Here is a 22,920-nt window from a genome sequence, read left to right as displayed (position 1 = left end):
GGAGCCTAACCTAGCAACTCAGGGTGTAAGGCTGGAGGGGGAGGGGACACACCAAGGACGGGACAGCAGTCCGTCGCAAGGCAACCCAAGCGGGACTCGAACCCCAGACCCACCGGAGAGCAGGACCTGGTCCAACCCACTGCGCCACCACACCCCCCTACATTGGCAATTATTTTATTGTATTTTATTTGGGTGGAATGTGTGTTCAAGTGTCTGTCTAACTGTAACTGCATTATTGTACAATTCAGCTTATACAGTAGTAAATCATTTATAGTAGGTATAGTTTGAAAATACCAAGTTTACTCAGTGAAAAATCTTAATTACACCAAGTCCATCACCTTGCAGTCATTTGAAAATAAAAATTGAAATCTCATAAATATTAAAATTTTATTTTGAATAGCCTTTTTTATTTTTTATTGCTTGTCAAATTTACACTGCATTACATTTGTCTGTGTACATTCTTGAAATCTGGTTCAAATTCCTGTGAGGAGAGCTTATTCTGTATATTAATAAGAATATACATGTAATGTACATATATGTAGTTTAAATCCATTTCTTTGAAAGTTTAACTGTTTTACCATTGCTCGTCGTCAAATTTCACTGGCCACGCTGGATCCAATACACCTTCAGCTAACTTTTTTAAGTGAACGGATAATTTTGTGAACAATATAGATGTAACAAATTCACACTGATTAAAATGAAGCTGTAAACAGAACTTTCAAACACAGGAAAACACACTTATTAAAATGTTACAATTCAGAGTCAAAGGTGCCTGTTTACACACAAAGTATACAATTTTTCCTCTTCTGTTCTGACTGGTTTCCATGGAGATGGGTGTCCTGTCCATCACGGAAGTTGCTTTAGCCCAAGATGAGACACATGGAGCCGGGTATGAATCTCGCAGCTGTGTGTCTGAGCACAGCTGGACACCCCTCATGGATATTTGGACAGCCCTCATGTAGACATTTGAACGCTCCTCGCATGGACATTTGGAGACCCCTTAATGTGGACATTTGAACACCCCTCATGTGGACAGTTCCAATGAGGCTCTAGCCAGAATACATGACCTGAGAAAAAAACATCAGTCCATGCTCCTGTGGTCCCGCTAGCATCCTCTGTCTCCATGAGCACTGTCTGCATTTGTCCCTGTGTCTCACTTTGGGCTAAATCAGGTGCCAGGATGGTGGAAATGGCCAAACTATTATTAAAAAATGCAAAATAAATTTATCTCCTTACTCTAATCACACTCAAAGTCAAGTGCACACACAATGTCTAACACGAGCTTCCTGCGATGAAAAACAAAAAAATTTTTGAACATTCTAGATAATACATAAACAATCTGACTGTGATGTGCATTCATACAGTAACAGAAAATTTTCCACAAATATTTACAACATTATAATACACACATTTTGACCATATGGCCACTTGTGGATGTTGAAGTATCACTGAGCTGGTCAAATCTGCAGCCTAGCAGTCATCCTCTGATCGATGTCATTTCCATCCTTCCATCCTTTATTGGTCCTCATTTTTTGGAGAGAAATTTCATTTTATTTCCTGAAAATAAGAAAGGTGGGAAAGGTTATTTGGCCCGTGATGAAGAAACTGGACTTGAGGGACGCTCACAGTGGGCTCCTCACCGAGGCCCTTGAGGAACTTGTTGACTCCGCGGTGCTCAGTCCAGGGAAGAGAATCCAGGTATTCCTGAGTTCTGGTTTCAAATAGACCTGGACAAGGAAGAAGACCATTTAGGACAGAGTAGTGCAGCAGATGAAACTTTACAGAAGGTAAAAGTACACCTATCCGTTCATATGCAAACATCTGGAATACACATTTTCATGTTTGTGAACCCGTTGATGCTACGACTCATGTTTTCCGTTTGCATGTGACGGAAATATGGTCAACCTTTTTCTTGCTCAGGAGAGGCAGGGTTAGAAAAGGCCCATGATCTCTTCAGTACCTCTGAGGGCATGCCTGCGCATCTCCCTCTCCTGGATGAAGCCAGCAAACATCTGCGTCTCCATGAAGACCTCCAGGAAGCGGCGCAGGCTCCGGGAGCACACAGCCTTGTGGAAGGCCTCGCTCTGGAAGCTGGCGGGAGTTGGGGAGCAGGAGGAGGAGGTGGAGGAGAAGGAATCCTCTTCCCGCTCAAAGGTGCCCATGAAGAGCGGGTAGTGGCCCACCATCTCCACAAAGAAGCGTACAAAGGCTTCGGACACGACGGCGCTCAGAGAGCCAGAGTCTGTGGAGAAGAAAAGAGTTAAGCTCAAAGGAAGACGACGGATACCTCCAGGGTCTCATCGCTCCCTTGCTCCACCTCCTTTGAGCCACTTGGCGATCCCAGACAGACACACAAGATCCAAAATCTAAAGTCTGCAGGTGCTTGGTCTTGACTGCAATGTGGTGGAATGAGCACCCTCTGTCCCTCAGAGCTGCTGAATCTCTTTTCACAAGAAGGGTCTCAAAACTCATCAGACACTTTACAAAGGGACTTACAGCATTAAGCTACTTACGCAGCTGTTTTTTGTAATTTTTGTTGTTTTCCATTTTTATTAGCTATGTCATATGCCACAGCATTAGGAGATGATGCATAAAAATGTTGTACAAAAATAAAATGTGAAAAAATAACTATGAACCATAAAATATAAGGAAAGTTACAGTTCTCCAAGTGCATTGAGAAAAAAAATGTAACAAGCTGATATTGCCCTGCATCTTGAGGAGGACAAGCTGGGGCTTACCTTTCAGCAGCTCTGCCTTCTCCTGGGCCAGTTCCACCCTTTTCTCCAGGATGTGCTCCAGCGCAGCCTGCAGCTTGTGCGGCAGGATAGCGTCCTCGTCGCCCAGCTGGGGAGGACAAATGGGACAACAAAGAGGTAAAACAGTCTTGAATCTGGAATAGCTTCTCACAACATGTACAAACCACATCTCCTTTATCCCTGTTTATACTGAAATGCCACCACTGCTACACACATCACTCTGGGTCCTGCTGCTCTTTGTGGGAGTTTGCCAGCTGGAATGGATCCTACACTTGAAAATACAAATATAGCTCGGAATTACTGTTCTCCGAGTCAGTGTCGAATCAGTACTTCCTCAAGACACCTTGAAATTTCTTTTGCTGTCTTCTGCCCTATTATTAGAATAATGACCATCACTATGAGTTTCTTCTACTTTCAAGCAGAACTGTATCAAGCACGACTTTGACCGTGGTAAAGTACGGCTGGTCTGACGCAGCTGATATTACCTGTCTGAGGAAGCGACCACTGCCCAGGTCGACCACCAAGACCTGTGGAAAGAACAGGAGGAATTCAGAAGGTCAAGGATGTGGTTCTTTCCAGGAGAGTCATCGTGCAGATGTAGCTTACCTCTTCAATGGGCAGCTCCTTCAGCCTGGGCAGTGAGCTGGACAGCAGGCCCACGATGTAGGGGGTGGGACTGCAGACAATGTCCAGCATGGAGGCAGGCAGCACGGGGATGTAGGTATGTTGCCAGGCAAAAGGGTAGAGCAGGGCCACCACTGCATGGCAGCACTGAGAGAGGGTACTGATGGGGCAAACAGTGAGAAGGGGCTCAGTGTCAAAGAACAGTGTGAAAAACCATTAGATCTTTTAGATGATAAGTCCTCTGATTCAATTCCCAGTATAGGCTCAGCAGGCTTAGTAAAGATTTCTACGGTAAGATTTCATTGTTAGGACAAGGAAGAGCCCAGTTTCACATGGTAAAAGCCAAGTAAGCAGGAAAAAGTAAATATGTAGTAACATATACAGTGCTGCTTGAAAGTATGTGAACCCTATAGGGATGGTTGTTATTCATGCATAAAATAATGAAATAATCTTATAAAATCTAAATGTTAAATCTTAAAATACACTAAAATTAATAAATGATGATGATTTACACCCCTGATTCTACTTACCTTCTTGGTTTTGCCAATGCAACTTGGGCTTCACTTATTTTTTACACCTGAGCTACTTCCGTGTTTCTACTACACAAGTGATTTCCTCTGAAGTAACATATGGAATTGGTCATTACACACCTATTATGTCACATGAGCACACAAAAAACTCTGATTCTCATTAAATAACCATTTTGTGGTAAAACTAAGGAACACAAAGGCTTCACATACTTTCAAGAAGCACTGTAGTTACACTGAATTGAATGCTGAATTCAAAACGTCAGAATATGAGGCTTCTCACTCGAGTAGAATCTTAGTGACAAAGGCGGGTGTACCTCAGTCTGTCAGCAGTGAAGATGACCCTACGCTCCAGGAGCAGGGAGGCAAAGACACGCAGGAGGAGGCGGACACTCAGACAGGAGAACAGGCACTCGAAGTCCACATGTTCCAGGCGTGAGTCAGAGGGTCGACAGAGCTGCATCACCTGCGATGAAATGGTGGAGGGATCACAAGCTCATCCATGGGCAATTGGAGGTCCTGTGGCAGTCAGCCATGGCACACCTCAGTGTAATTAGACCAAGAATGTCCAGGCGTGGTGGGCAGCCTCGAGTACTCGGAACCCCAGAAGTTTATTTTTCCCCCTTTTCTCATATGGGGAGTTTTTTGTTTTCCTTTCCTCACCTGCCAATTGGTTCACTTAATTACTGTTTGCATACCATTACATGGCATACATTCTTTTTCTAAACACCTTTTGATTTCGTGCCACTTGTGCTCAGTGTTTCAGTATTCTGCATCATTGTATTGCGAAGAGTACATTATAGAAACAAATCACATTATTTAATTTTTAAAATTAGTTCTATTTTCTGCCATACAAGTCTCATTCTGCAGCTATGGGGGACAATTCAGCGAAGCTGTTCTCTTTATGACTCTGGAAGATGTTTCTCTCCATTGACAGGTCCCTATTTGTGGTGTGAAAAAAACTTCTCATGGTGGAGATGATCCTGTTCAAACAACTCCTGGACTACCAGGAGAAATAGGACACAGGATACGGTGGTGGTAACAAGTGGAGTTCACCATGGCGTGGGAATACACAGCTCTATTTCTGCCGTCACCTCAGTTCCGAAGCCGGGCATGAAGCTCTTAATGGTGATGGTCTTGCCGGGGGCAGGGAAAGGGGCCTCTAAGATGCCCCTCATGAAAGGCTGCACCAGCGCGGGAGAGAGAGCCCGCCTTCGTTCCACCTCATCCAGGATCTTGCAGAGAAAACATGGTGTGGTTAAAGTGAACACTTTTCACACAGAGACATAGGGGTCACAAAAAGGCAGCAGGTGGCGTAGTGGTTAGTGCTACTGGAGGTTGCAGGTTTGAAACCCACGACCTGCTGTTGAACCCTCGAGTGAGGTGCTTACTCTTAAGTGCTTCAATTAAAATACATGAATATATTATTACCCAGCTATATAAATAGGTTAATAACTGCCAGTAGCTTAACATCGCTTTGGAGAAAAGTATAAGCTAAATAATTGCACCATGCTGCCATATGTCAACACATGTACAAGTACAGTACAGAAACACATCCGGAATGTTTTCCAGAAGAGAACCTGTAGCAGTTCTTGTGGGAAAATGGTATAGTTCTACGATCTTTATGACACACACACACACACACACACACACACACACACACACACACACACACACACACACACACACAAAGCTAGACAGAAAGCTGTACCTTGGAGAAGAGGTCAAAGCAACCCAACCGGCTCACCATGCAGTACACCTCAGGGAGACGCCGCCCCTTACCGCTGGGCTGTGGGTAGATTCGTGTAAATTTTTTCAAATGATGAACACATTAAGTATGAAAAAATCAAATAATACTTTTCTGGTTTGTCTCAGGGGGGTGAGGTGGCGCAGTGGGTTGCACCGGGTCCTGCTCTCCGGTGGGCCTGGGGTTCGAGTCCCGCTTGGGGTGCCTTGTGACAGACTGGCATCCTGTCCTGGGTGTGTCCCCTCCCCCTCCAGCCTTATGCCCTGTGTTTCCGGGTTAGGCTCTGCCTCCCCACGACCCCAAATAGGACTAGCGTTTCAGACAATGTGTGTGTGTGTGTGTGTGTGTGTGTGGTTTGTCTCATTTCTCTACTTTGTAAACATCCAGTGTAATAGGTTCTTCGTTGGTATTTCGACCTAGAATTCATGGTTTAATGCTTACATCTGCAATATGCACATTTCATAAAAGTACTTCATATTCTCCTGAAAACTAAGCTACTGTTCAAAAATGATACATAATTATAGCAGTTTCACATATTTCAGGCTCTGGTTCACTGCGACCCCACTCGGGACGAGCGATTGTAGATATTGTCTCTGTGTGTGTGTGTGTGTGTGTGTGTGTGTCTGTGTGTATTTCTGTCATATAGATCTAAAATTCATGTCTTGATGCTGACATTGGAAATATGTACATTTCACTACAGCACTGTACATTTTCCCACAAACTAAGTTACAGTACATAGATGATGCATAAACATAACACTAAAGTGCAACTAAATAAGTTGCTCTAAATAAATAATAAATCAGTATAACAATCTTAGATGGGGTGGCGCAGTGGGTTGGACCGCAGTCCTGCTCTCCAGTAGGTCTGGGATTCGAGTCCCGCTTGGGGTGCCTTGCGACGGACTGGCGTCCCGTCCTGGGTGTGTCCCCTCCCCCTCTGGCCTTACGCCCTGAGTTGCCGGGTTAGGCTCCGGTTCCCCGTGACCCCGTATGGGACGAGCGGTTCTGAAAATGTGTGTGTGTGTGTATAACAATCTTGCATATTCAACAGTTTTGGATAAAAAAAAATCAGAACCACATCATATCCTTTTCCTTTATACATTCTCTTATAGACACTCTTTCATTATAGATTCATTAACTGAACAATGTATTTTTTTTAAACAGAAATTGTGCTCTGATTATGTTTTGCAGTTGTATTTGCATGTACTCGGCTGTGTCGCGTTTGTCCTTGCAGTGCAAAGTGTAGCTACAGAATGGCTTACTGACATACAGTACGCGATATGATGTGCATTAATTTAAATCTTCTGGGTCTTTGCACAGTTGCTGCATGCTGATGCACAAGATGTACCGCGTTTTGCATCAACTTTAAAGTGATGCCAACCAACGCCGTCTTGTCCCCCCACCACCGCACAGTGGGCCGAGGCAGGATGAGGTGGAGAGTCACCGGCCCACGAGAAAATTGCATCCCCATACCTCTGTCACGCTTTTAGTGCTTTTTCAGCTGAAACTAAAAAAACAAGGTGTGTTTACCAGCAAGCGGCGGCAATATCCAAACCGTCTGCTCCCGTCTTCGTCGGTCAGGACAAAGGAAAAAGTTTCACTGAAACACAGCAAGGAAAGCGGATGATTTCCCTGACATAATTTCAATACGCTAAGGTGTGTCGCTTTGGACATAAGCTTGCCCTGGGCAGCTCAGTAAACACAAATGAATTACACAAAGCAGCTCTCAGGTCTCAAAATGCCACACGGTGATGGAGTCGATACGCAGGAACACTGCAATGGTTTACTTTATGGGCTCACAAAAGTTTACACAGGAGTAAAAGTGCCAAGAGAATAATAAAATCTGTCAGGGAGGTCAAAAAAAAAACAGTAGGCCTGTCATAGGACCTTCCCAAAAACAAAAAAAGAGGGTTAAAGATAAAAGTGACAGTGGAAATTACATCAATCAGTTCTCAAAACTAAAGAACAAGGTGCCAGAACGGATAAAACAATAAAGGTAAACACAAGACTTACATATTATGTGAACCATATTAAATATTATGCCGTTTCATAATATATTTTTTAAATAGGTTCTTGAAAACATATGAACATGATTTTAAACAGACATGTAATTGTTCCATACATGGAGACCATGGAGTCATAATGAAAACTGGCTTTAAATGGAAAAAGTACATACATTAAAAATAAAACGTTACATCTGCACTGGTTTGGGCGGAACAGGGAGTCGTTTCCTCGGTCAGCCTCACCTAGGGAAGGTGTCGACAGGAACCCAGTCCTTCGCATCAGGGAAGCAGAACTGGGGGATGACCTTCACCTGGTCCTCTGCCTCCCGGATGAACTTGAAGCTCCTCTCAAACTGGCAGCAGCAGAACAATTACATCTTAGAGCGAAGCAGTCACCAGATAATTAACCATGTACACACAGCAGATACAGTATAAACTGTATGCACTGTGAGCCCTTGTGTTTTAAATGTTTAAATAGTAAATTTTTGACAAAGTGTCTGCAGTCTAAATAGGCAAAAGTGAAAATGACCAGATACCGATGAATGTTGCACATGTTGATTCAGAAATAAAATAACTGCAGACTGCAGACTAAACTAAAGCCTGTCCATGGTGTTTCCCGTCTCATACTTCTGGTGTCCACAATAGGCTCTGGAACATATTGACCCTGGATGTGACAAGCAGTTAATGAAAATGGAGTCAATAAATAAAAGTTCTAGATTCAAGTTACAAGATATGCATTTGTTGGCGATAAAATGCTACAGAAGAGTATGGGAGTGTCAGACCACTTTCATTCCACTTCCTTCCACAGTGTTTATAGCTCATTTGGTTATTGAAAGTGTCCATGATCAATAATATAAAGATGAATCCTGCATATTTGTGGGATGAATTGATCAAGAACTGGCATTAAATAAGAGTGTTTGGAGGCAATCTATTTTTATTTTCCTTTTCCTTTTTATTTCCCTTTTCATTTTAATGTCGTTCAAATTGAACAGAAATGTTAAAATAGAAAGTGAAAGTATTTTTAATATATTAAAGCTTTATCAAAGACCTTTACAGAACCTAACCCATACCTAAACCAAGGGATGTCTGTGTTATTAACTTTTCTGATTGCATAGATAACAAAGTTGAAAGAGGCCAGAAGCTGGCAAACATTGCACACATTTATAGGATGAATAAGTCAATTGTCAGGACTGATTAGGAAATTGTGAAATGTCAGATTAATAAGCAAAATAAACCAAATGATATCAATACCACAAAGTTTTTACTGATAGGGGTGGCACAGTGAGTAGAGCTGCTGTCTCACAGTGCCTGGATAGTGTCCGAGGACATTGGTTCAATCCCCACTTAGTCTGTGTGGAGTTTATCCGTTCCCCCTGTGTCTGCATGGGTTTCCTCCCACAGTCCAAAAAAACATGCAGTTTAGGTTCCCCCATGGTGTGTGAGTGACAAAGAGAGTGTGTTCCACTGATGTATGGATGAGTGACCCAGTGTAAGTTAAAGTAAGTAAGTAGTGTATTTAACCGTGTAAGTCACCTTGGTGAATAAGGTATGTGGACTGGTAACACTACATAGAGCTCATTGGAACTTGCTTTGGAGAAAAGTGTCTGCTAAGTAAATAAATGTAAATGATTGATAGTGATATGAGGGAGTAGATATACAAACAAATTGAGTTATGAAAAGAAATCTGGTTCCAACTGTGTTTGTAAGTTGAGGGACCAGTGTGTGTTTCCTCACATGTTCTTCTCACAACTCACCTTGAGGGGAAACTGCTGTGTGACTTCTGGCAGATAGGACACTCCAACCTTGGCCCTCTGCAGCGCTACCACAAGGAAGTACTCAAAGAGCTTCCGTTCTGCCGGGTCCACTGTGTCCCACTCAACGGAGCGCTGATGACTTGCTTGTCTCAGCTTGGATCGGCCGGACACCAGACGCAAGCTTTCAGCTGCTGAAGGAATGAAAAGTCAGTCCGGCACTAACACAGAGGCTTTGAAAGTTCACATTTAGGTTGTTACCAGTTTATGGATTTTCATGTGTGAAGCACATGAGCTGAACTCTGCCATTCAGTTCCAGATCAGCTCACCTCAACTCATTCAGCACATCCAGTTATATACAGGTTTGAATGAAGAACAGTGGAATGACAAGCCCCTCCCCACTTTTTTACACATATAATGAACTACTTGTCATATGGACTCCAAGGACTACACAACAGATAAACAACAAAACATACAGACACCCCTCTACTTACGTAAATCTGACTTATGTAAATCCAGATTTACGTAAAAAATTCCCAGCATCCACATTATTTACGGACAGCGCTTACGCAAAACATCTGAAATATGTTAAGCGCAAGTTGGTGTAGCCAGACAAAGCAGGAAGCTGCATCTTCCCAGTTCCCGCGTGTTTTGAACCGTGAACGCATCTCCTCTACTTAGTGTACAACTTTTTTGCATATTTTTTACCCATTATTCACAATGCCTGGTGATAAATGTACACTTGAAGGACAACAAGAACTGTTTTGCAAGGGTACAGCAATCAATTTGGGAATGAAATTGAAAATGATAACGAAGTATGAAGATGTACAAGGGTACAGCAATCAATTTGGGAATGAAATTGAAAATGATAACGAAGTATGAAGATGTACAAAGATTATCGTCTATAGCACGGGAACCAGGTTTAGCCCTATCGACTGTGAATACGATAGTGAAGGATGCTGCACGTATAAAGGAGTAAGTGAAAGGAACAGCTAGCATGAAAACAATAATAATAACAAAGAAACATCAAGATGTAATAACTCAGATGAAAAAATTAATGTTATTACGTTGAATGGTGGGGGAAAAGGGGGAATCTGAAATACGTGACTTTTGACTTACGTAAGGCATTGAAGAACGGTCTGTTTGTGTAAGTCAAGGGGTGTCTGGACATAGCAACTAACGCAATTAACGATCATTCCTTTGGATAACAAAAACACAGGAGGTTTATTGGTCTTGCCTTCAGCTACCTTTTTTTACAAATAAAAGAATTTAGACCATTTTTCTCACCTTTTAGCTTCTCTTCTATATCGCTGTCAGTCTCGCTGTTGTCATCTGTTACTGCAGCAGTGATAAAAGAAGAAAGAAAGGCCATAAAAGTCACAGAGACACGTTAGTGGTAGAAGATAAACGCACAAAAGAAACGCATCTAAAAGACTTGCCAGTGTCGGACCATATCACCATCAAAATGTGATAAAAACTGCTCATATGTCATTTTGATCACATGGAAATGTGGATATACATTATTTACTGCCTTTACTGACAGGATAGGCGGTTTGGCCAGCACTGCCAAGGACACAAACCTCTTCCCAGGCTGGACTCAGCAGTCTGCGAGAACCTCTTCACACGCTTTTTCCCCCTCCGGGCTTCAAAGATGCTGTTGATCTTCTGGACCATCTTCATATAAACATATTTATTATAATGACTGATATTTAGCACACTTCCAAGGCCCGCAGTTCTTTTCTAACTGCTTCCAATCCAAACATTTTCGGATCAACTATGATTAAACTCTTGAAGCTCCTATCAAGCATAAATCAATATCTTGGAGTTGATTTTTAACCAAAGTTTTTGCTGTTTATTTTTATATTATTTACTTATAATTATTTAACTATTATTTCGGTGTTCGGTCGCAAATACAAGAGGGGAGATTGGACCTAAAAAGTACACTGTAATAAATTAAATGATCACTTCCCACCTGAGCTCTTTGGGTTCCTACCTTGGGGGTTCTCCTCCATCGGCGATTGTACAGGTCACCCGACAGACGGGGGGTGTTTTCAGGGCTGCTGGGAGTAGAGGGGGGGCTGGGTCTGCACAGGTCTTGGAACCTATTAGTTCGCCTGTCTGAGTTTTCCCTGAACAGCCCTGGCCTAGAGGTAATCTGTCAGAAGCACAGAATTATGGGAGCTGGAGGGTAGTCTCACATATACGCACACACACACTGGCTGAAGCCGCTTGTCCCAAGTGGGGTGGCGGCGAGCCGGAGCCTAACCTGGCACCACAGGGCGTAAGGCTGGGGGGGAGGGGACACACCTAGGATGGGACGCCAGTCCGTCACAAGGCACCCCAAATGGGACTCGAACCCCCGACCCGCCAGAGAGCAGGACCCGGTCAAACCAGCCGCGCCCCCGTGCCTCCACGCACCCGATAGGAGGATAATCAGTACATTTTTATTCATTTAAATTATGCTTTTTCAACATACAATGTTAAGTGCTTACAGGAATTTACCCATTTAAACAGTGAGGTAATTACTATAGCAACTTAAGGTAAGTACCGTGCACATGGCCATTATAGCACGAGATGACGTTAGAACCTACAACCCTTATATGTAGAGGTAGTAGCTCTAATTCCTACAGTACCCAGTGTCGACCCTGATGTCTCAGTTCTAATCATTACATGCATAATTTTTATTATTCATTTTTATGAAATTTAATTTGATAAAGTGCTTAAAATTTATACACTCATACCCTGACGATACTTGCCTTATTCTACAAATGATGAAATTCAACTGACGTTTCACTTGGTATGCATACATGCTCATGACACAGGTTCATTACACATCAAAAAACAGACCTTTGTGGAGGTGCCGGGGGCAACTGATGAGGGAGAGAGAGACCTGGGGCAGGGACCATTCACTTCAATGTCTTCATACGGGTTCTCCTTTACTGGGGGGTCTGCAATGTCAGCCACACTTCGGACTAAGAAATTCCTCGTACAGTAAACACACACAAATCATCCCACCGACCCCCATAACTGCCAAGCCATTTACAATGATTTACCCATAACACAGCTGAGTATTTTTTGCTGGAGCAATTCAGGGTAAGCACCTTGCCCAAGGCTACCACAGCAGGGGGTGAGATTCAGACCTGGGTTCTTAGTCCAGCTATAACTGCTACTCCACCTACTGCTCCATTTTTATTAACTCTGAGCCCCAATTGGGCTGTTCATGTCAAGTTCATGTCATGCCATGTTCATGGCACTTTACACTGGTGTTAACTAAATTGAACATGGTAGGAACATGGGAACTGTACACAGACTAGGCCACGTTCAATCCCATGCCTAAATACAAACCTCGGGGTCTGCAAGGCACAAGCGCTACCTACCGCACCACAGTGCCACCGATTAACTAATTGGATTAACACTCCTCACAGCTTTCTGTCTTGTACATGGCACAGTGGGACAGCGAGTAGCGCTGCTGTCTCACACTGTCTGCGTGAGAGGGGAGGATGTGGGTTCGATCCCCACTCAGTCTGTGTGGAGTTTGCATGTTCTCCCTCTGTCTGTGTGGGTTTCCTCCCACAGGCCAAAGACATGCTGTTCAGGTTCACCCATAGTGTGTGAGTGACAGAGAGAGAGTGTGTTTCACTGATGCATGGATGAGTGACCCATTGTAAGTAGTGTATCTAGCAGTGTAAGTCACCACAGTGAATAAGGTGTGTGGGATGACAATATTAGAGTTCACTGGAAGTTGCTTTGGTGAAAAGTGTCTGCTAAATAAAGAAATGCAAATGTACAGACCATGCTGTGTGTGATACAGCTAAGGCAGGCGTGTCCTCTACCTGCCCACCACCACAGTACCAGATTCATACCAAGGATGTCCTCATAGATGTTCTCCTGTGACAGAGTGTTGGTGGGGGACAGCCTTGCTGAGCCATACCAGTCCAGCGGGGAGTCTGGGGACGTGCATTGCAGCAGCTCCTCTAACTCCTTGGACTTCCTGGAAGGGACAGAGAAGACAAGAAAAGGGTTGTTAGCTTTGAAAGTGAGGTTAAAACACCTGTCACCTGTCCTTGGGGAGAGAACTCAATGTCCTTGACTCAAACATTCAAACATGGCTCAAGAACAGCACAGAAGACAGAACAACTTCAGCAGTCGACATGTGAATACAGTTATTACCCAATTAACATCAGGGCAGGTGTGAGCAATGCAGACTGAGATGAACGCATGCTCTACCATAAACTACATTACCCATAATTCTTCCTACAGGGCATGTGACACAGCTACACAATCCGCTTCCAGTTATCGTCTTACAAGTAAAAGCATGGGCGAACCCTTTGTGGCTCAGAAAAGACTTATTGATTAATTCTTCAAATAAATGTACGATAAATATGAGGTCTTTCAAAGAGAATGCCCTTTGGGAACACATTATAATCGTTATGCGAGGAAAACCTTATACAAACTGGAATTCCAGAATTCTCAAAATCTTTCTGAAAACTGCAATTCCAGAAGCACTTCCTTGAAATCAATGAAATACAATGAAGCAACGGACGATATACAAGCAGACTTTATAATACCGGTAGGCTAACTAAACCCATAACCTTAATCATAGGTACTCACCTGCAGATTGTGTCCCTCTTTTGGTCAGACTGGGACTTGACTCCTAGGTTTGGACAACTGAGCAAAGGTGGAGGGGGGATGGAGGGCAGGGGGGGGAGATTCCTTTGTGCTGAACGTGAGCACCCCCTCATTGTGGGGTGTTGGAAGGTGCGCTGAGGTTTGGGCAGGGGATTGATGGATGATGGCTCATTCAATGAGTTCACCAGGCTCTGACTTAGCTGAATTCCGTGGGGACGTACCCTGTCGAGCGACCCAACAATGGACTCTGATGTTTCCCTTTCAACCTTGGTTGGCGCCTCTTTAGAGTATGGACAGAAGTGGCTTCCAGGAAGCCTAACCGGGGGGTCACTCGGACCCTCTTTAAGAGTTTGATCAAGCTTCTTCATGTGAGTTGCAGCTGGCCTCTCCCATAGGGTCTCAGCTGGTTTCCCAGAGTTTCCTTTTTCCAACATCTGCTCCCTCCCCCCAACTGAACGCTCAAGGGATTTAGGTTTCAAATTCCCCATCTTCCCAGCATTCTCCTTCCCAGAGTCCTGCTGGTTCCAGCTGACAGACCTCTTGCTTTGCCCCCTTTTCTCCTCAATTGTTTGAAGGTCCTTCTTACTCGCCATGTCCAGTTCCTTCATTGATTGGTCTGTCACACGGGACACTGGAATGGGATTCTTTTTGCCCTCCCACTGAGAGATCTTCTCCTGAATGCTGTTTACACCAGCCAGAGTTTTGGGGAGGCAGGTGCCTCCCGTTGGGGTATTCTTGCTGGCTTGACAGCCCGTGCCTGGACCCTTCTTGTTGGCAGGCATACTGGCACACCCCAGAGAGTCACTCAGATTATCCAAGGGGGAGAGAGGGGCCTTGTACTGGCTTGAGTTTCTGAAGGACACAGATGGATCTTCTCCGGCTTTCAACACACAGCACTGGAACCTGGTGGTCCGGCAGCAGTAACAGACAGTGTAACAATTAAAAATGAACGGAAATTTAAGAAATTTAAGGGAAGGGACTTATTTATGAATAGGAACACAACAAAGTAATAATAAACAAATGTTATGAATAATTAATAAAGCTCTTTGTGAGACACAAGTAAGCAATAATCCATAAACACTGTCCATAACTTCCCACACTCGGGAGCCTGGGAAACAGGAATGTGCTTCCTGTGTCCACAGCTGCTCCCTTCTGGTTACTGTGGGACTTTGTGGACCTTGACCCACCTAATTTACTAAAAATTTGCATACAGAACAGACTGAAAGCAATTAAACTGATATAAAAAGTGTAACAGACAGAAAGGTCCAGGTCTCCTTCCTTTCACTGGCTCAAAAATGAACAGAAAATTATATAAACAGACAATAAGCTTTTACAGCATGAAAATGAAGGAAACTCGGTGAGTGCAATAGAATTTTTATCGCTGTTCAAGTGCAACGATTTCAGAAGCACGTGAAGTTCCAGGCATGCCCCCACCACCAAGACTTTTACATCGTCTAGCCCTCCCTGCATTGCTGATGTTTTCCAGAGGGAGTAAATTCATTGTTGGAGCAACATTACGAAAAAGCCTAATTAGTAAAGAATATTTACTTAAGAGCCATCAAGCACGTTGCCAAAATTCAGCAAAAATAAGTAAAAATAAAACCTCATAGGAACTGAAAAGCAAAAGTAAATGTTTTTAAAGAGAGAAATACAGATTAAAGAGCACTCAGATGGAATGCAAACCAGCCCTGTGGATGACCGCCCCCCGCCCTCCCCAACCCTGCAGCCGCCCAGGTTACCTGTTTACTGGATGGTAATCAAAGCTGTCGGCATTCTCGCAGAGCTGCAGAGCACACCCACCAGTCATGGTGTTAACAGATAGCATTCTGTCTGCACACCTGTAAAGGGGGAGGACCACACATCAGGTCCAGCAGATTGGCAGTTGTATAAATGGGTAAATAATTGAATTTTAACATCGGTTCTTTCTTTCTGCTGCTGTTGTTCTGAGGGCTGCCACACAAAATTTCGCTGGATGCATACAATGACAATAAAAGTATCTCATCTCATCTCATCTCATTGTAAGTGGCTTTGAAGAAAAGCATCAGATAAATGAAGAAATGTAAATGAACACTTGGATGCATATCAGTCCAGCTGATGACAAAACACACCAAGCTTACTATAACCCTGGATACAATCTATTTTTTTTAACTTTCTATTGATAATTTACTTCTTTTCCAAACATGTTACTATAAACTCAGCTTCACTCTGTTGTCATTAACTGTGTGAAGCGTCTCTGGAGGATGAAGTCATAAATTTATGGTGTAAATCAGCTTAAGGGATTTGACAATATCGTCACCCGTACCATATGCCAGGAGGACTGATGAATAAAGGACTGGTGGAAAAATCTGTCCGTCAAGCACTAGCACTCTTCTGTTTTAGTCACCCCTCCTCAGCTTGCCATCTAATAAAAGCCCCGGCAGAGCTGTGGGTTTCAATTAGCCCCCCCCCCCTTACAAATTACTTACAGATGTGCAGGAATCACACTGTCAGAAACAGTCAACTCCCGCCATTTTTTTTCTCTTGGGAAACAAACCCACAAGAAGAGAAGAGGGCAGAAAAGCGACTGTAAACTCAGATGACCAGAACTGCAGTTTTACCATTTCCCATTTCCAAACCCTTTGACTGACTGCAGAAAAATGTAGGTGTTGATTTGCATAAGGAGAAAGGTGTATCACCACAGTAATATTACTAATAACTTCAATAACTTTTCAGTTAAAAAAACACTAAAAATGTTTCCCAACGGCTGTATTCCACATCCATGGATTACAATTTGGCATTGCTTTTTTCATTATCTATAAAGGAGAGCTGGTAGAGTAGTGTTTACAGCTACTGTCTTTGACTCCAAAGGTCACAGGTTCAATCTCTACCTCTGGCTGTAGTACCCTTGAGCAAGGTACTTACCTGAAATTGCTCTAGTAAAATTATTCAGCTCTATAAATGGGTAAATTATTGTAAGCATGTAATAATCATGACCTTAACATTGTAAGTTGCTTTAGCTAAATGAATAAATGTAATAAACTTGGTATTTCATTATGTTGCATTCATCCTTGTTTTTGCAGGATATTCCAGAAGATATTGGTCAGGGGGGGTTAAAGCACCCAACTGAAAGACTGTATGAAAAGACTCATGTCACTGATGTGTTTTTAGGACTTGTTGATGCAGAAAAAAAGGGTAACATCTGGGAAGAAGGACTATGCAATAAATAAGTCTCGTCATGGCTCCAAGGAGCCGGGATTCAAGCGTTCAGTAAATCATAGGATCCAGCAGGCAGAACATCTTGGAGAGCCAGTTGTTGAGAAGGCTTTGGGACTTTCTATGAGCAGATGTTGCATAAACAGCAATAGAACTAAATAAGTGCAGAAGTTAATATGTTTATTGAATAGATACCATTACGAAAATATTCCATTAGAAGGAACGTGATTCAACAGTTTTCTGTTTATAGCCAGAGACACAATGTGCATCAGCCTAGAGAAGCTCTCACAGAATGGTAAAAGCAATCAGATTACCATTTCACAAAGATTAGAGAATATAGTCACTGAACATGACACCATGGTAATGATTCTAGAAGCATTTCGAGCAATGATCACAAACTCTCCATGGTTTACCCTATAGTATAGTACACCAGGGACAGCTAGTTTTTAGAGCTCCTGCCTTTGGACCTAAAGGTTGCAGGTTGGAATCTCACCTCTAGCTGTAGTATCCTTGAGCAAGGTACTTAACCACTCTAGTAAAATGACCTAGCTGTGTAAATAATTGTAGGTAGCTTAACATTATAAGTAAAATTTGGAGAAAAGTGTCAGTTAAATGAATAAATGTAAACGTGTGTGTATGTGTGTGTGTGTATATATATATATATATATATATAGTGATGCTTGAAAGTATGTGCACCTCCCCCATGTCCCTTGGTTTTACCACAAAATGGTTATTTAATGAGAAGTAGTCTCACAGGTTGCATACTTCTCTCAGAATACACACACACTGCACTCTGAGTACACACACACATTACACTGGTTAAGGGCTGCATAGTGCCAACAGCACTGAAGGATAAGTTCTGGTGGGTGCTGGTGTTTAGTGAATGGAAGAGGGATGAGCAGAGGCAGGATGTGTGTGACGAGGCCAGTGAACCCTGTGCCCTGAGCATTGAGCGCACTCAAAACAGGGACACAGTGGCTTCCCTTGGAAATGAATATGACCTGCTCATCCCCCCCTTGCAACAGCCATCAAATAAAATGCGAGCGCTATTGTCTGAATAGCAAGATGTGCTACAACAGGATATGTGCCTTCTCCTCCATCCCTCCCACAACAATTCCCCCAGATAACTGACAGCTATTTCTGAAAGAGCAAAGGTTGAGTTTCGCAGATCACCGTCAGCAGAAAAACAATACGAGACTGCAGGATTTCAAGTGGCACACAAACACTCCGCAAACATGACAACATCAACATGCGTTACCCAACTTGGAGAAACACAGCAAAGTCACATTTGGCTCAAATCTGTCCTAAACACGACAGCCAAAACATTTCTCCTCCATGGATGGTATGTCACAAATGCTGTACATGCTCTTCTGCACTATTTTAACTTGGATAAGGAAAATTAAGCATCCTAATGCGCACCCACACACACTTTCAGAACCGCATGTCCCATACAGGGTCACGGGGAACCGGAGCCTACCCGGCAACACAGGGCATAAGGCCAGAGGGGGAGGGGACACACCCAGGACGGGACGCCAGTCTGTCACAAGGCACCCCAAGCGGGACTCGAACCCCAGACCCACTGGAGAGCAGGACCCGGTCCAACCCACTGCGCCACCGCACCCCCCTCATCCTAATACAGGAACTATTATTTTTTTTTACACTTCCCTACCCCTGTACATTTAACATTTAAGCATTTATTTAACTGACACTTTTCCTGCAATAAAATTGCAACATTACACCTATTTAGACACCAGGTAATTTTCACTGCATCAGTTCAGGGTAAGTACCTTGGTCAAGGGTACTACAGCAAGAGGTGCAGTTTGAAACCAAGTCTTTCAAGTCAAAGGGCAGTGGCTCTAACCACTAATACTCTTCTAACATATATTACATTTATTCATTTAAATGACACTTCTGTCTAAAGCCACTAACAATTATTTACCCATTCATACAGTTGGGTAATTCTACCGCATTGATTCAGGGTAAGTGCCTAGCTCTAGAGTATTAGAGTTGGGATTTGAAACAGAATCCTTTGAGTCCAAAGACAGCAGCTTGAACCACTGCACCCTATATCATACATACTTTTCCAATGTACTTTTGGAAACTACTTGTACTAAAAAGACATTTCAGCAAGAATTACTATAGTCCTGTGTAGTGTGTTTCCTGAATCTGTTTTAAATGATTCACCATTTAATGCTGTTACAATTTAGTGCTTGCATGACACTAGCCAAATGGCAAAGACAGTATAATGAGGACCAAATGTAGCATATTTGTGCACACTGTCATCGCTGGAATAGCGACGATGCGGTTTTGAAGACTGTGGTGCAATATTTCAGCCGACGGGAATGGCACGACCAGGTCCAAACAACAACATGCAGGCAGCTAGACGTCATTGTTTATGGTCTCACTATAGGATTGTTTCAAATGTCGGTGTGCCCTTTGTCACATTAAAATGGAGAAAAATTTATGTGGCAAATCTAAAGAAATGGCACGTTACACCTGAGAGTTGCTTACAAGCGTAACTGGAGTTGTTTACAACTTAACTGTCTTTTTAAAACATGGCAAGTGCACAAATACAACTTTATGGGAAGTCAATATGACATGGGGAGCTTCTTCTCCGGTACTGAAACTGGAAGCCCAGCAACATGCTTCCCACACTCCCACTGAACTACACTGAAGCAGTGTTATAGTCCTCCACCCCTTATTCCCTGTGGACCTCCACACGTTCAGGCTTGGGAAAGCTCTCTTCGGGATGCAGACGTGTACTGAGAGACGGACGAAAAGACTGCTGCGCAAGTGCGTGGTAAATCAGAGGAACAAATCTGAAGACAAAACTCAGGACCAAAATATACTCCCTTTCCTCACAAAACAAGGTCCAGTGCAATGAGAAACTGCTACAAAGCTTATGAAAATATATAACTTTTTAAAACTGACTTATTATTCAGTATAACTGCAATTTTTCCCAGGAATGTGATAATTTTACACTCGCAACTGGTATTTTTAAATCTGCATATACTTCCTGCTTGCTATTTCCTACTTCCTGTCATGATGACAGTCTCAACCAATCACAACACTGATTATGGTAAACCTAATTCACTACTAAAATAGCAGATTCAGTACTAACTTTTAGAAATAAACAGCATAAAAATGTTGTGTGACTCAACTATAATAACTGCAAAACTGCAATGTTATCTGGCGAGAAAAATAGTCAGATGTAGTCTTGCTGTGAGCACTAAACATGGTATGTGATTGTCTTAGTTGCAGTCATAATGCAAAACAGCTTGCTTCCTCTAAAGAACACAACTGTCCATGAACTAAAATGTTTCTCCTGTACATTTCTTAGCACTGTTTTCTTAGCACTCCTACAAAACAGGACATTTGCAAACTCAAACAACCAAATGTATATATTTCGTTGGTGTTGTCTTCAAGTCCAGATTTTATATTATATAAACAGGCATTACTAAATACAGTATATTCAGCCATATTAAATGCTGAAGTTTTTGGGCATGAAATAATTCAATAAATCACAGTTTTTATACTGTAATTGTAATTTAACCGAAAACACTGAATTTATTTCTTGGCATCTTCAAAACATTTCCCCTTTTCTAACCATTTCCTCTCAATAGTGCAACTTAAGACGTGTCCTGCTTGTCACTGATAAAAACTGAAGGCCAGAAGGTGAGGTTTTAAAAACAGAAATAGAGTCAGCAGTTTCAACAGAACTTCCTGTTTTCTTTTATCCAGTTGCCCAATAATATTTTCAACGTTTTCTTTAGTTTGGATATTTTAATGATTGAAAAATGCAACATTTTAGCCTAGAATATTACTTTTTTGGTTAACATAAGTGCTCTGCTGTAGATATTCTGCAATGTTTTTCTACAGGGAAAACTGCTGCAAGACACTGTCACACCTAAAATAAATTTTATACGATAAGAACTGTTGTATACTATATATTGCTGGGAATATCAGCCTGAACCATATATTTTGACATGAAAACAATCTCCATCATGACTTGCTCCAGACAGTTTAATGTATTTATTTTTTCTGTGTTAAGTCTTAGTATAGTCTTAATATAGTGTAATTTTGAACATTTCAGATGTATTGAACAGATATTATTATACCAGTTATTATTATTCATTCATTTTGCTGACCCTTTTCTTGACATACAGTCAAAAGATATTTTTATAGTGAGATACTAACAATTATGTGTTTATGTAGCTGGATAGTTTTCACTGGAGAAATTTTACAGCAAGTACTTCTCAGAGGTACTACAGCAGGAGTTAGAATTTGAACCTGAGTCCTTTGATTGCAAGGTACCAACTATAACCACTACATTACCTTATTGCCCTGACATGTGCAATTATTTCCTTTCATAATCCAATGCAAAGTTCAGGTGATTTTATATATGTACATAGCAATATTTTTTTTGCCTTTAATGACATATCAGAGTAGTCTTTGTTATTTGTCTTTTTCTCCTTAGGAAATAAATGACATGTCATTTGAAATCCAGACATATATTTTCTTTTCATCACTTGCTTTATGTGACCCCAGAAGAAACTCATATTGTACATTGTTATTACATAGTGTAAGATCTCTATGGTAGTTTCCTAGATGACACTTATATACAGATGTTGAACACCAGATCGTGTCAAAGAGATGTTGCGGACACACACACTTGACACAAGCACAAAATACACAATCAGATGAACGTATGAAAATGGAAATACACTGATACGCCCGACATACCTCCCTTACCTTTCTCTGTGGGCCTCTCATTCTCTGAAAAGTGACAGTGAATACACCAGTGTCTACTTTCACCATTTCCTTACACACTACTTGCCCCGTTCCCTGTCAAAATGTGCACATCTCTTTGCCCTCCATTGAGGTCCTTCAGTTGTCCCACCTAACTCTTGGCTCCATTCTGTTCCAAGGACTTCTACAGTCAATTTGAAAATTAAAACTTATACGGCAAAGCCTTGCTCTCAGACATGAGGATAAACTTCCTATAAAGTTTCTAATTTTCTTTTAGTCCCGTTCAAGAGCTGTGCTCTATTCTCTCCTGCTCCGACACTCCCTGCCCCCTCTCTCTCTCTCTTTGACAGCTGGGCTGCCTTTCCATGCAATGAAATTCCTTCTCTCTGTCCCAAAAACTTTGCCACACCTCCCTCTCTGCTTTTCCTGCCCCTCATCTATCATAGCTCCGCCCACTGCGAACAGCAGCTGTCAGAATTCTTGGTTACCATGGAGACACCAGTAAACATATAAATGCAGTTCATCCTCATATGACAAGATCTGTTCGCAAGAAATATATACATACATACATACAGTAGGTTTATATATGTGTATATATAATTTTATAAATTATCTTGACATGATAACCTTGTTACATGCAAATATGCTTTATGTAAAATGTTTTGCATTGTATGCTTGGAGATCACTTTAAATATTTAAATTAAGTGATTTCTTTTTAATAGTTTGGGTTCCATTTACCCAGTTAACCAGCCACCCAAGAGAAATGATACTAGCAGTCACGACGCCCTGCTAGAAGAAGACACATTTGCCACAATTCCTTATGAAACCAGCATTTATGTCTATATACATATATATTTTCAATCATTTGACAAAATTTTTTTGCAAGTAAATCACTTCAAATATTGAAATAAGTGATTTTTACTGTGAACTCTAAAAAAATTCA

General features: G+C 42.2%; 1 protein-coding gene across 3 annotated transcripts; it reads right to left on the bottom strand.

Moving 5' to 3' along the window:
• Positions 1 to 405: 405 nt before the first annotated feature.
• Positions 406 to 22,324, bottom strand: LOC108935985 (DENN domain-containing protein 2A). 3 transcript variants are annotated; one of them, XM_018755002.2, is made up of 20 exons: positions 21,972 to 22,324; positions 15,776 to 15,874; positions 14,019 to 14,939; positions 13,271 to 13,398; positions 12,255 to 12,355; positions 11,401 to 11,562; positions 10,988 to 11,081; positions 10,695 to 10,745; positions 9,411 to 9,601; positions 7,900 to 8,009; positions 7,184 to 7,253; positions 5,619 to 5,696; positions 5,002 to 5,142; positions 4,225 to 4,373; positions 3,363 to 3,540; positions 3,242 to 3,283; positions 2,739 to 2,844; positions 1,961 to 2,242; positions 1,641 to 1,727; positions 406 to 1,557 (listed from the first exon to the last, which is right to left on the bottom strand). In XM_018755002.2, the coding sequence occupies exons 2-20, from the start codon at positions 15,859 to 15,861 to the stop codon at positions 1,526 to 1,528; spliced, it is 3,009 nt and encodes a 1,002-aa protein (XP_018610518.2). In that variant the 5' UTR covers positions 15,862 to 15,874; positions 21,972 to 22,324; the 3' UTR covers positions 406 to 1,525. The 3 variants fall into 3 exon arrangements, with proteins under 3 accessions (XP_018610518.2, XP_018610517.2, XP_018610519.2); XM_018755001.2 differs by having other exon boundaries at positions 21,981 to 22,324; XM_018755003.2 differs by having other exon boundaries at positions 9,411 to 9,598; positions 21,981 to 22,324.
• Between the last annotated feature and the right edge of the window lie 596 nt (positions 22,325 to 22,920).

This window comes from Scleropages formosus, chromosome 5 (assembly GCF_900964775.1).
Source record: "Scleropages formosus chromosome 5, fSclFor1.1, whole genome shotgun sequence".
Classification (NCBI taxonomy): Eukaryota; Metazoa; Chordata; class Actinopteri; order Osteoglossiformes; family Osteoglossidae; genus Scleropages; species Scleropages formosus.
The sequence above is the reverse complement of the archived record's forward strand: the minus strand, read 5'-3'. Positions and strand labels throughout refer to the sequence as shown.

Coding starts and splice junctions, on each gene's coding strand:
- LOC108935985 (XM_018755002.2), bottom strand. CDS start 15,861: ATGCTATCTGTTAACACCATGACTGGTGGGTGTGCTCTGCAGCTCTGC. Junction 12,356..13,270: donor CATCTATGAGGACATCCTTG/GTATGAATCTGG, acceptor CTGACATTGCAG/ACCCCCCAGTAAAGGAGAAC. Junction 8,010..9,410: donor CACAGCAGTTTCCCCTCAAG/GTGAGTTGTGAG, acceptor TGCTGCTGCCAG/TTTGAGAGGAGCTTCAAGTT.